This window comes from Bombus affinis, chromosome 11, assembly GCF_024516045.1.
Source record: "Bombus affinis isolate iyBomAffi1 chromosome 11, iyBomAffi1.2, whole genome shotgun sequence".
Classification (NCBI taxonomy): Eukaryota; Metazoa; Arthropoda; class Insecta; order Hymenoptera; family Apidae; genus Bombus; species Bombus affinis.
The window spans coordinates 10,223,329-10,237,459 of NC_066354.1; the positions used below are offsets into that span (position 1 = coordinate 10,223,329).

The following is a 14,131-nucleotide window of genomic DNA, read 5'->3' on the forward strand; positions in this document are numbered from 1 at the left end:
AGAGTTGATTATTTGTTTCTCAGGTAAGTGAATGAATTTTTTCTATTATGTATACTATATCTAGTCTGTTTAATGTAATTATCAGCTGCAGACTTGCAACTTCCTTTGTATATTATGAAACCTTTCTACATGTTTGTTGTCCAGTACTGACCAAATTAGTCGTCGACCGGTATAGACCAAATATTTTTTTTATAGGTTTAATTCGTTGGCAATTGCTATTCAATTACAGGATGTTTATTTAATCTTTTCTTCTACCTTTTCCCCGCAGAGAAACTGAAGTTCCAAAGTAGAAAAAAGCAAATGCACCTTTAAGAACGGAGCTTTGAAGTTACTTGTCGAAAATAAAATGATTCAAAGATACGTCGTTGAGGCTTTCGGAGTTCCAAAAACAACGAATATGAATTCTGAACACACAGACTGCACAGACTAGAAATATTAATTGTTTTACTTGTGATATATGTAAAAATAAAATTTGGGCAAAAATGTGTATTCTAATATGTAAATGTCTTTCTTAACATTGTTAATCAAATTTAAACCGAAAAATCTATTAATTAAATAATTAATCAGCGTTGGATGACGACTTTCCCTTTCCTACAAATTACAACACCTTTACTCTTGCAAATTGTCAATTCCTATTATTGAATTCCATAAAATTAATCTCCCTCCTTTTATTTTAAGTTTCATTTTTACTGGCATCTTACTCAAGATTAGACAAAGAAGCTTCGAGCAGTCGGTACTGCACGACATTCTCCTTTGACGATTTAATAGTTCATTCGTTTCTTTCATTTTGATGTTCAAGAACATAATCGCATTTTTATATTAATCGTATCAACGTTATTCATTGGTGTATGTTTATGATACTGAATAGTTAAAATACTTTTTTTACGATAAAAAAACGTTTAATGACTTGTTTCATAATCATTTCGCGTAGTAGACGATGACAAATTGGTTTTTATTAAAGTTAACTGAGATAAAGAAGAGTGAAGCGAAAGAAACTGCTAGCGAAATGACAAAGCAAACAATTTGCCTGTAATTATCGTAATAGTATACACCGATCTTAGGACAATTCTGATGATAGCACGTAATATTGATAAATATTTCTCATTAAACTGCCGTTTATTTCTTTCTGATAACAATGCATTTGCCTGAAGTTTTTTTTTATTGCAGACACTTTGGATATAAACCGGAACACTAAATTCTTGAATAAACTGGTAGACTATTATATTTCCGTGGTATTATAATCTTTCCCAGCGATACCATAAACTAGATATCACTATTACGTTTATGAGATGCTGTAAGCTTCTAAGTTTCCTTATTATACATATACAAGGCCAGAAGAAGGAGTATACTTATAACCTGTTATTTATATTCATTTATGCAAAATTGACAGAAGTCGTTAAAGTAAAAAAGTTACTGAATTAATTTATCTTGTAGCCTCGTAGTATTCTTAAATGGAAAATTTGAACTGCACGCAATTATTATTTAAAATGATTGTAAAACAATTTTATTACAGTAAATACTAAATACGCCAGGGAAGACAACTATCGAATGATTTTTTTAATATCAAAGTCAGCGTATCAAAATCGCAGCAAATGTTATAACTTTTTACTTAGATTTCATATTTTACTTGTACTTTGCTTCTTGTTCAAATGTAAAGTAGCGCGATCTTACGTGCCATTATGAAAGTTAGTCATTAAATTATGTGTTTTGAAAATCAAAATCATTCCTCTTGTTTTAAGGATCTCTATATAGATTAATTGCATGTATATACGTAGATACATACATTCAAGTTGTAATATGTATATGTTGAATTTAAACAATTGTTATCTTACAAATTTTTACTGAGAAATGATACGAAAGTAGCTCACAGTTTCGAGGATAGTCTGACTTTTTTAAAGTTCTGTTTCTTATTTTTGATTCCTATATTTCAAATTTATATGTGGGAAAGTTGTCTCGCACTGGGTATGAAAAAGGACGAGGTGATGGATCAGCGTCGAAAATGTGAATAGTTCTGCTTCAATCAGCGGTTTTCCGGATACGTATATGGAGATTTGATGAGAATGTGAAACATTTAAACAGGAAGGAATAAGATTAGCTTACTTGAAGAATTGGATACACAAGTTTTTTCCAAGGGTCGTGGGAACACGACGTAGTGATGTAATCGGAGCAAAATTAAACGGTATGGCGATTGACAGGATGCAATCTTATAAACTTCTTCTGTCCCCATGCGTTGGAGTGTGTTTACTCTTTAAATTCTTGGTACCGATTTTATCGACAAAGACTTGTTACAGTCCCACTCGTCGGTTCCTGCTCACGAAACTATTTATTTATCATTCGATCAGGAATAATTGTTTACGATGATTGAGCGGATTAAGTAACTTGGAACCTTTCACCACTGTTATATGAGCACTGTGTGTATTCGTATGCTGGCATGTGTTTCTTTTCTTTTTCAACCGTGCGACTCATTGGTGCACGAGTATGAAGCGAAATTATGCGTTGTCAGTTGTTTCTGATATTTTATGATTGATGACGGTTTAAAGTTACGATACTACTTCAGTAAATACAGTAAATGCTATGTGCGAATATTTTATCTGTTGAGAGGGTTGACTATCCGTAGATACACATTACACGCGTTTTCTCGTACTCCGTTTGCGAATTAGATCGTTTATATGCATGTGAAAATTCAATTTTCTTCTAAGAACACTTTAGAAGAACTGGAAGAAGCAAGTGTTTGAAAGCTTTTGATAAAAGTAAAAATCCTTTCGAAGAATTTTACTTGTCAACGATCTAACTTGTTTATGGATTAAAATCGTGATAACATGTGATGGGTGAAAATATGAATAAAAATAATAATTGTTAAAGTAGTAGTACCTACACCGATAGATTTGTTATGCATGTTCAATGCTCCAATTCATGTTGGATTTTGGAGAATTTTATAATCGTAGATTTTTTTATCGTAAACTTCAATTTGTTTCTTAATAAACGATAATTATGTTGTTATATGTAATTTGATAAATTTAAGATGAGAATATAATGATAAAATTCTTAAGAATTATCTATAAAAAGTTATTTAAAGAAGCGCAGAAAATAAGGAGATGATAACATTTCAAAATTGATCTATCGATTCTTTTATGTTTTCTATAATTTTCATCTTTTAATCGTTAATCCTCCATGGACTAAGGAAATAATAAGAAAGAAAAGTAAAGTGTGACATTCGCTGCAAACTCACATCAAATTTGGAGTCGATCAATTTTGCAGATCTTGTTACCAATGAATGCTAAACAAACGTGCACCTTCAGTAATTGTCATGTCCTTTGAACACTTACAGTTTTAATGATCCAGGAAATTTCAAACGTATGATGTATCGCGCGCAAATCAAATAATACTGAAAATTAGTAACGAACAAAAGACAGTTAATTCGCGCAGTAAATTGGAATCGGTATGGACGATAGTAACATCGATTTCAGTACACGATTATAGTAATTTTTCAAAAAGAACGGTTCGGTTTGCCGAAGTTAACCAGACATACTGACATACAGTTACATATTTATCTTCACTTGCACGTCAAAATATAATTAATCTCGCTGGATTTTAGTATCGAAAACTATCGTTGATTATCGCTATAGTTTAAACCACGAAATTTGCATTATTTTCCCTACTATATTAGGTATTATTGAACAGCGTGCTTTCTCAGACAGCTTTTAATTCCTCTTATATTATCGATTTACATATCATGGATCAATCGATGGAATGCTTTCGCCTTATTTGCATACGCCTCGCTTATACGTGTTTCAATCGCAAGTAATTTAAATATAAACCGTCTTGTGATAGCAAACAATCAAGTATTAAATCCGATATTCTCTTTAGCTGCTTCATGTACACGTCGTCGTGTACGTCTCGATGCGACACCATTATTTTGCAATATTAAATTGCGACAGGGAGAGCCTTCTGCATTTACGAAGTGTAAATACAGAGTTTCTGACGTTCATTGCCAAACTCGGCTCGTTAAACGGTAATTGTGCTTTTTAACTATTTTGGATTAACTCGTTCGAGCGAATAGCCAGAAAGGGGAGGGGGAGTTTCCCGATGATTTCTCGAAGGGGGACAAGAATGACCGAAACGCGGGACGCATCGTCGACTCGCCAGAAAACAAGAAGCACCGACGTGAAAACTAACGACCATAGTCGGAGTTCTTCTCCGGTCAGAGGGCAACCCCTCTACTTCTTTCTCACTCTTTTTCCCCTCTTTCTCTCAGTGTCTCTTCTCTTGCAGAATTTCATCCTCTCTCGCTCGCCCGTGTTTGCGTTCGCGTTCTCCACTCGTGTCTCGCTCTCTAACGAAGGCAGCATACCTCTTCCAAAGAGAGTGAGCACGCATACGCCGCGGGTACGAAGCTGCAGCACCTGGTTGGCCGGGTTCACCTGTGCACAGAAAAGGAGGGAACCAACGCCTGGCGTCCGGGTGGCGCGGCACCTGTGGTCCGCGTCGTGGTGTCTATCCGATAGAACGCCGGGGGATGGCAATACGGGAGAGGGAGACTCGGGTTTGCTTGGAAAAAGCGACAGACAGTGTAGTAGAAGGGGAGACAGCAACGGAACGGGGCAAAAGAGAGTGTACAGCGCAGAGCTATAGCGGCAGGAGGGGAGAACCATTTCCGCCTTTTAAAAACGATCCAGAAGGCCTCTTATATAGGCGGAGCTGTGGCGAGCGGACGCGCTACTATTGGCTGCCTTAATATCTAATATATCATGTCATAACGGCTGGAGAATTATTGTCCTTGTACATGTTCGCGAACGTTATACTCCACGGTTCCATTTCTCTTGCAGGAACTAACCGCCCCTCTACCGAATCGCTATTTTCCCACCCCTTGCGCGCAACGCTGTTATACACTGTAACATCAACGGGAGAAACGAGGCCGTTGTTCGTTGTTTAAAATCGATATTTACTTTACACGCGTCTACTTGCCGGTTACGTACGCGCACGCTCGGCTCGCGCTTTTCGGCGGCTTCCGGTCGGCGTGAACCGAAGACCACGTGCGATCACACAGATATGCATTTGTGTGCATGTACGTATATATATGTACTGTGAATAATGACTCGATCAGTGATGGAGAAATATATGTATCATGAAAATAAAATCATGTCAGTTCGCAGATTCTATCGAATCTGATCAAGTATAGCTAATAATTAAATTATATGTATCACGCATATACGTGCATTTTATTGAAATGTTCCAAAATATGAAAAAAATCATAGACACTTTACATTCGTACCGTACCGGTTTGTCTACATTTCAAGCAGAATTACCTGCGGACTTGTTTCAGCATTATCTTATTAACTTGTTGATATTTGCTCCGAAAAACGTAGAAGGTCGTAAGATCTTGCATAAAGAATATGTGTGTTCTTTTCTGAAAAATCTACCAAGTTATTAATCCGATGATAAATAAACTGCGAGCGTTGTCAAACGCGCAACGATGCATTTACATCGATACGTTTATTGCCAATCCGAAATTCATATAAATAGCAAAATGGATTTATACATGTGCATTAAAAATTAATCACGCGTGTCGCAGATTGTGCAATAATGTTTATGCTACAGTTTGCGTTTGGAATCCTTCCAAAACAAGGATTACGTATTCTTAACCTTCGTATTTCATATCTTTGTTACGTGTCACTATTTTTCTTTCTTTTTTTGAAATTTCTTTTCACACCTACAGGAATTCACATTAAGCGAATTCTTTGTTGACTTTTATCGATCGACAAATGGATCAAATAAAATGTATTTACAATAATGTACTAACATATCGTTACGTTGCTTGGTATTGCCGGTGGTATAGCTAAAAGAATTTCAAATATGCTTCTATTGAATGATAGAACTATTTATAATTTCATTAGTTTTATATCAGAGGACAAAATTATGATGCACTTACGCCGCTATTACCTTGGCCTTATTTTTACGATACTGGCTCATTTTCAGTTGTTTTGTGACGCTATAAGTGGAAGATCGTATTGCTTTCGCAAACACGCAGTGACACATCTCGCGTGAAGTCAGCCTTCTAACGTCCTTAATTTTCTTTGTAAATTTTAAAGAGCCTCATCTTCGCAACTTGAAGTTTTTAATCACCTATCAATCACCTATCAATGCCAAGTAGCGATACGATGTTTATTATTATGAATATGATCGTATATAATATGTCCGTAATATATCACAGGTATATGACATAATTTTGTACAATACAATATTTCTTAATCTTTTCAATGTTCAAACTTATAGAATAAAAAATTTAATTCGTTTTAACAATGTACGATGTTTGGATTGTGTCGCAGGTGAAAGCGTGGAAATCTTGCTGGAACATAGTACCAAGCTCGTAGAACTCTTCCAATATCCTTGGGAAGCGATATTGTTGATGTACATCAATTTAAAATATGCAGGAGCTAATCCCGAGGAAGTCGTGAGGCGCATGGTCGATGGTAAAGTATACTTTGTTCTGAACTTGCCTTCGTGTTCCGGTTATAGACGCGTTAAAATCATGGCATTTTCAATAAATCATACAAGTATATTATCGAATGTACAGAAAAGAATTTACCATTATAATACAACTTTATCTTTATCTAACACTCGACGATGGAAAGTAACAATTTCATCTTCTTCTCTCTAGCTTCCATAATCTTCTGTCCGAAAATCTACAAATTCTTTTTGCTCTTCGTAAATTTATGGCCTACTTGAACGCGTTATGGCAGCAGAAACATTTCACAGGCTTTTTTGTATGATTATTTGAATTTCGTAAAGTTTTCTTAAAAGCGATATCGAATAGAAGATTCTTTCCCCGAGTTTGTCGCGTGGAAACGAACCTTCTGCCTTCTTGAAGTTTTCATTGGAGAAGCGACAAAGATAAATTTAACTGTGATTCAACGATTGGAAGATAGTTTTCTTTTCTCGCACGTGGAAGTTGCAGGCTGATGAAATTGGCAATATTTAAAGCGATAAACTTCCTACACTATCGTGATGCTACATCGTGATATCATCGTTCAGAATTGATTTCATCGTTACATTGATTTCCAAATTTTTTGTTATTATTCTACAAAATTATGACATGCTGAGTTCCCCGAAAAATAATTCAGAATCGGGGACATGAACCTTTCAAATTGTTACGATAAAGAAATATTTCCGGACAAGATAGGATGAACAATCCGATTTAGCATCGCATAACGTATTATAGCGTCTTCGTTCGTTTTCGCGATATTTACGCTGCCAATCTCCTGCTGCTAATTTCGTTACGTTCGCGGTTCTCCACTTGTCACTAAGAAAATTTTCCACGTATGCGTCTCGCTGATTGAGCTACGAAATCATCGTTTTCGAAGATCCTTTATGGCCGAAAATGGTCCTTCGATGATTTCTATATTTGGTCCAACACCGCAAGATTCCTTATGATTTGGTCTACATAGGAAGATTTGGTTTAATATCACCGAGAAGATGTATGTTGAAATATGTACACTATATACATCTGCGAATAAGCCACGTAACATGATTTGAAATGGAATTCGAAGAATTTAAAGGTATGTATGATATTCACAGAAATGAGTAGATCGAAGATGTTTAATAATTAATTCATGTCCAAATCAATTTAAAATGCATTATTTCTGATTGAATAGCGTCAATTTCTGATCGAGGTTACATTTGCAATTTTTATATATATATATATATATATACATGTATTTGGTGTCATTTTAATCAGAAAACTTTCGCAAATACGTTAGGAAAAGTATAATTTAAAAAATATCAAAAATATCAGAAATAAAAAAGTTACATTATTGTCTTATGGAATATTACCGTTTCTTTAATGGACGATTGAATTTAGTTTAGATGTTACCTTTCAAAAAATATCTCTTCTGGAATTACTTTATGTCTGCAACATGTAAATTATGTTATAATTATAGGCAGAATAAAGTTCAAAAGGCATATGTTATTACAAATACTTTATCTACTTTTACGAGTACGTGCGTACAACGTGTTACTAAATTTCCAGATCATTTTTAAGATTATCTGTTATACGAGAGATTAAGTTTTTCGGTGTCATCGCATCGTAATTGATATTTTCTGTGTTCGTCGGTATTTTCTGAATCATCGTATAAATCAGTGTGTCATTGAAATATAATATTTTACACGCGAAGATTTGAGCTTGAGAAATCCCCGATTCAGTCAAATGGAATTTCCGACGATTATCAAGGTAGGATTTTATATATTATTTTGTAATTTGTACCTATGATTAATTAGGCAATATAATTATAAGAGTTGACGACGACGTATTATACAATATGAAAGGAAGGTAAATTAATCTCGTTACCACAGCTTTGAATTTAAATATTTTACGTGAAAATGATTTTTAATTGTTGAAACAAAGCACAAAACACCTAACGTAAAAGAACATACTGGTCGTAGTTAGCAATAAAATGTTTGATCTTTAATATTTCGAAAAATCTTATACAAGAGCGTCTTTTGGAATCAGAATATTTTTCGTTATATTACGAATAATATATTAACTTCATATTCTGTAATTTAATGTATTCTGATTCACTAATTGGGATAGATATATCTACGTATAATTAAGCTAACGATATAGATAAAATATATACGTACATTATAATACGTAATAATTTACAAACATCCTTCTATCAAAAGAATATTTCTCCAAAAGTGTCTCGTGATATATTTGCTGAATGAGTTACCCTGACAAGGGGTTGCTAATTAAATATATCCAAAAATTAAATCGCTTCTATTAAGATACGTGTTAATTCAATTCGCGAGGAAACTTGGACACATTAGCTGGATGGATGAGTATTTTCCAGATAACACGGGGTAGAATACCATGAAATGCGACATAATAACCGGTCGGGTGCGTTCACCCTCTACCTTCCTCTGTCTGACAAGAGTAGAAAATTATAAAGATGGGGCGATCAAGCAGGCGTGAAAAAGGTTGAGGCAGAATTTATTAAGTAGTTTACTTACTTGACTACTGTTTGCTCGAGCCAATCATTATAAATCGCTTAAGCGTGCGGTCTGTAGCTCGTAAGTCATAATATTGCCATCAGAAACCTGTGCTGGCCTGAGGCACGTATCATCGTTGATCATCGTGCCTCTGTCTTGTACACGAGCTCTTCCAAATAAGCTGCAAATAGACTGGCCAAATTGCCACTTCATTGTTTATTAAGGTGTCTTGATGAGTGACGTGAGATGGCTTCGCTACCCTGATGCGCTTTTTTGTTGGGCTTAACGAATTAGGTTCACGTTGCACATTTAGTGTGATAAATTACCACTCAAAAAGCATGTTATAAACTCAAGTAGAAATTGGCAATGATTAATTTTAATTCTGATGTTTGATCTTTTATTTGGATTTTTGTTAAGACTTTGTCTGCTGCGGTTGAAGCGTGGAACCACAGCAACATTTTAAGACATGCAAGGTGATTTTTTGAAATGGTATTTATAGTTGCCTCTATCGCTTACATAGGCTATCAGAGACACGCACGAACGAAGAAATTACATAAAATTACAAACTATGTACTGGGTAATTTAGAGTATTTTCACCTATTAAGAATCAAAGATGTGCGAACGCAACGTTACCTGTGTAATCTCTTTTCAATTAGTGTACATAATTGAATTCTATCGAATTCACATTGCAATTATGAAAAGGAATTTCTAGAATTTCTCCAACATTGTTTTGATTTTAGATCCTATAATACATGCATATTATGAAATTTGAAGAAATAAAACTACTTTATATAAATATGATAAAAAATTGCTCTTTTTGCATTATGGAAATCCTTTTTCTCGCTTTGATTTGTGTGATGGATTATTATTCCAATATATTTATCTTTTGCGTTTTGACAAACCATTAACATGTCCTACTTTATTAACCCTTAGCCATATTGTTGCGCTCGTACAACATTTGTACATTGTTTCACTGGTTGATGTTTAATGGATTAAGTAACTTAATAGCTCTCGTGCTGATTTTTATCGATCGCGCTTGTCTTTTTCTTTTTCTATATCTTTGCTTATTTTCTTTGTTCTTTTAAGGATGCGCATTCTTAATTTCTCTATGTACAGTATTCCGTATATAAGTACAGATACAGAAGACTTTGATAGTGGATGAAAATTTTCAATGGTTGGAGAAAAAACAGGAACAGAGCGAAAGTTTATTAAGCGAAAATTTATTACTCGCTATTGAAGCAAACGCTCGCGATCATTCGATTCGTAATACTTCAAATATTTCTACAATTCTATCTCTGTACACAATTTACTATTTAAAGATCACAATCTCTGATAATTAAGACGGTGAACCGTATCAAGCGTCTCTGAGACTTAATACGTAGCAACGACTAGTAGTAGTTCACTCTCAATTATCGGAATCGATATGCGCGAAGAAAGACTATCTAGGCTATCAATTACATTCAATAATGAAACAAGCCGTACTCGAATGATTTAAAGCAGACATAATATGGGACTGATAAATAACCGGTAAAAATCTCACCAGTTTACCACTATGTTACTATCATATACCCGAGTGCCATTAATTATTTCATTTGAAGCGTGTTGTAGATTTCGCGTATTTGTTCCCCGCGATACTACAGAAATAGTAAAAAGGAAAAGTTACAAATAAAAGTTGCATGCAACGCGTTCAGCTTATCGGTAAGAAAAATAGACTGCGCCTTGTGGTAGCTGGAAATAGATTGTACGCGTACTACGCTATTAGCTCGAATTGCGGTACGAGGGAACAGCAATTATGGTGAAGACGTCGTGTTTCATGCATGCCAACACCGTTCTAAGCTAGATATATATATATATATATACGTTCGCGCGGAACTGAAAGTCGGGTTGAATACTTTTAAGTCTACGTAGAAAGTCGCATTCCTGCCAGTTTGTTGGAAAACAGGTAGACGATTTACAGTTATAATTTGCTGCAGGTGGTTAAACTGTTGCTAAATATGCCGTTCGATTCACTCTCGAAACGTTTCGTCGTTTTCAATTCCGTTGGTTCGTTCATTCGCACCGAAATTAGTTTATCGGCCGCAATTAGATGTGCGATTGTGCCGTTGAGTTAAAGATTGCTTTATAGTTTAGTCGCTTAAACACGTTAAAGAGATGGTCAGACAAGGACACTTACGATTAGCAGTTAGCAGAGATTTTCACACCTGTGTATTACTTTATGCGTAATAGTGTTGGATTATATCGAATTATTTTATAAATAATTTCGTGTTTACGTATAAAAAATATCTTTGCACAGCTTAATCGCATACAACTATGCACTCTTCGTATCGAAAGAATCGACGAGGCTGTTTCCATTTTACGTAACTTCATGAATTCAACATCAACACTGAATTCACATATCTGAAGCACATATCTGTACGTACGAGCATTCTTATCGACTCGATTATCTCCGTTTAAATCCTCACTTTCTATCAACTGAAAAAAACATAACACAACTTTCAATATCTTTCGATACCACATATTCTTCACTATTCCGTCCAGTGTGTTATCTACGAAATCGCGAGACGTTAGTTGAATACTCGTGTGCGTGAAATACATGACTTGTGTGCAGTCCAGGACGCGCCAACTGAATGGCGAACCTTTACACCTAGCCACTTCAGGCAGAGATTAATGACGCCCGGTAAAAAGAAAAATGTTGTTGCTGGCGCAAGAACGCAGTTTGCGGTCAGCCTCGAGCAAATAAATATGGGCGTGTAACGTCGGTGTACACAAGTTATACCTTAATTATCCCGAAGCATTACCGCGACTAATGCCTTTAAAGAGAAGAGTAGAATGACGCTTGTCGTCACGCTGCGCCGGCGGAAATGTCGTTTTGTTCGTTGCTCCGTTCTGTTTCTCGTCCTGACGAGAGAATGCGACAGGTTGGATATCGAATTCGACATTCGCCCGTTCCAAAGAAACCAACGTCGTTCAAGCGGCACGAATAATTTCTGTCCCGAGAAATAAAAGGATAAGATAATTCCAGGAGTTACAGTCCTCATTTTTAACCTTTTCAAGGATGAATCTTTCAATGCCAAAGAAATAATTGCCCTCGCTCTTTTTTGGAGATAAGTAATGTATAAGTTATGCGCTAACATTAAATTCATATTAAATCATATTCCCATCAAAGGAAAATTGCCGGTGATGTGCTATCGTTTATTATTTTTTCCAGCGACTTCAATAGTCGATGGAGATTGTTAGATTTAAACGCTGCTCATCAAGGATCAAGCATACAAATAATACGTCAGATTTGCATAAATCTAAGGCTCATTGTCCATGAAGCGTTAGTCTACTAGACGTGACTATATGTCTATGCCGGTGTTCAGAGTACAAAGCGTACAGTAAGATATATTTTATCTCATTACTGAAACGTCGAGCCACGAGGAAGATGCTTTCGTTCTATATCAAGAGATTCGTTTATAGCTCCAACGTATACCTCGCTACTGACAATGTTAGCGCCAGTGATCACGATGAAAACGCGTAGCGACGAAAACAGTTCGCTGCTGTTTCGTGGACAGATGTACAAAGGTCGCTGCATAGAAGCATAGAGAAGCGTCTAATACGTGTCTATGAAGCGACGCTTCGTCGACAGTGAACTCGAAAAAGGGCTATCAGAGTGAGCTATTAGGATACGTAATTAATTTAGGCCTTGCTTTGAATAAAATGTATTGCTTATCACGGTACTACGATATCTCAATTTCTTTGTCTTCCATAGAACTGTAGGATTATTTATATAGAGCTAGATAATATGAATCGAACGAGAAAAGATTCTAAATGAAATATTGAGTTAAGATAACGTCAACTTACTTAACTTTTATAGTAGAAGTGAAGTAAGATATAGAACTCGTTCTTTTAAATCATGTAATTATCATAACATATCTTTATAAATACCTGCGAAAATGAGTAAAAATTTTGGATTGTGACTGTCCACGCTGTTACATCTAACACGTATAGACGTTAGACGTAATGGACGTTATTTTGTATTATGATGTTGCATACAGTCACTTAAGTGTATGTTGGTAGTAGATTTATGATTTCTTTGGAACGGAAATAGTTAACGTTGATACAACTTCGCTTAGAATGGAACGTTAAGAGTTAATTTTCTATGCGAAATATGTCTGTCGCGTGGGTCGTGCATAGCTAGCTTCGAGATTAAGTCACAAGACAAATTTATAAATTCACGTTCAAATCAATAGGGCGTAACATGAATATGGCAGGTTACTATTTTCTTATTCGTTGGTCAATTGAAAAGACCGATTCGATCTCAATTGTACATATTTCATGCAAACTAAGCACGTATTTGAAGTGGCAAGATAGATCGTAAGATTGGAAGCATTTTCTTGTTGGCTGTCATGTAAATTTATTGGTTAATATCTTCGTTATTTCGAAGAAAAAAATAAATACGGAAATCAAACGTTGCTTTTTCAAAAAGGAAGGTTAATGTTTTAAGAAAATTATCGAACCAAATGAAAATTTCTTTAGACTACTTCACCTTTAATATTTTATATATTCTTGTATATTCCTGCACATTCAAATTTCTCATAAGTGCATAAACATCTGCAGACTAATTATTACTCCCATCATACTTATTCAATTGTTGTCTTACAATAATACTAGAGATATTCGATAATCGCACAAAGAGGTCCTCTTCGTAATTACACGGTCGTCATCCCTACTATCAAGGTGAGGTTCACCTGACTCATCGCGAAACTCGACGGCTCGCCGCGATCGAGTAGTATAACATGATAATGTTTCATTTATTCCTTAATAGATTATCTCTTATATTCTTATATTTATATTAATCAATTCTGATGCATTGCTCGTATTTTATTTCTTTTGTTTTATATTCATCGAAGATTGCGAAACACCAATTATTGTTTCACAACAACGTGAATATTAATCCGGTGCTTGCATATATTATTTTACGTAATTGATTTAATTACATCTTTAATTTAATTTACCTACTTGCACAAAAACCAGGCAATGCTCCGCTCCGCATCGACGCGTTCGCCCATTAGAAATCCTATTTCAATCGACGTAATGTATTAAGGGAATAAAGCAAGGTCAGGTAGCGTTTAATAACCATCTGAAAGACCAGAACAAAATCCTT

At 35.3% G+C, this 14,131-nt stretch overlaps 1 protein-coding gene across 6 annotated transcripts in view; it reads left to right on the forward strand.

Annotated features, from left to right (window-relative positions):
• LOC126921671 (doublesex- and mab-3-related transcription factor A2) overlaps nucleotides 1–14,131 on the forward strand; it is a 105,918-nt gene that overhangs the window by 31,363 nt on the left and 60,424 nt on the right. For 5 of the 6 annotated variants that reach the window (XM_050733422.1, XM_050733419.1, XM_050733418.1 and 2 more), the window contains one exon: nucleotides 6,327–6,470. In XM_050733422.1, coding sequence (XP_050589379.1) covers nucleotides 6,327–6,470 — 144 coding nt within the window. Of the gene's footprint in view, nucleotides 1–6,326; nucleotides 6,471–6,658; nucleotides 7,150–14,131 lie in introns of those variants that run through there. The other variant, XM_050733424.1, reaches the window with a different exon arrangement.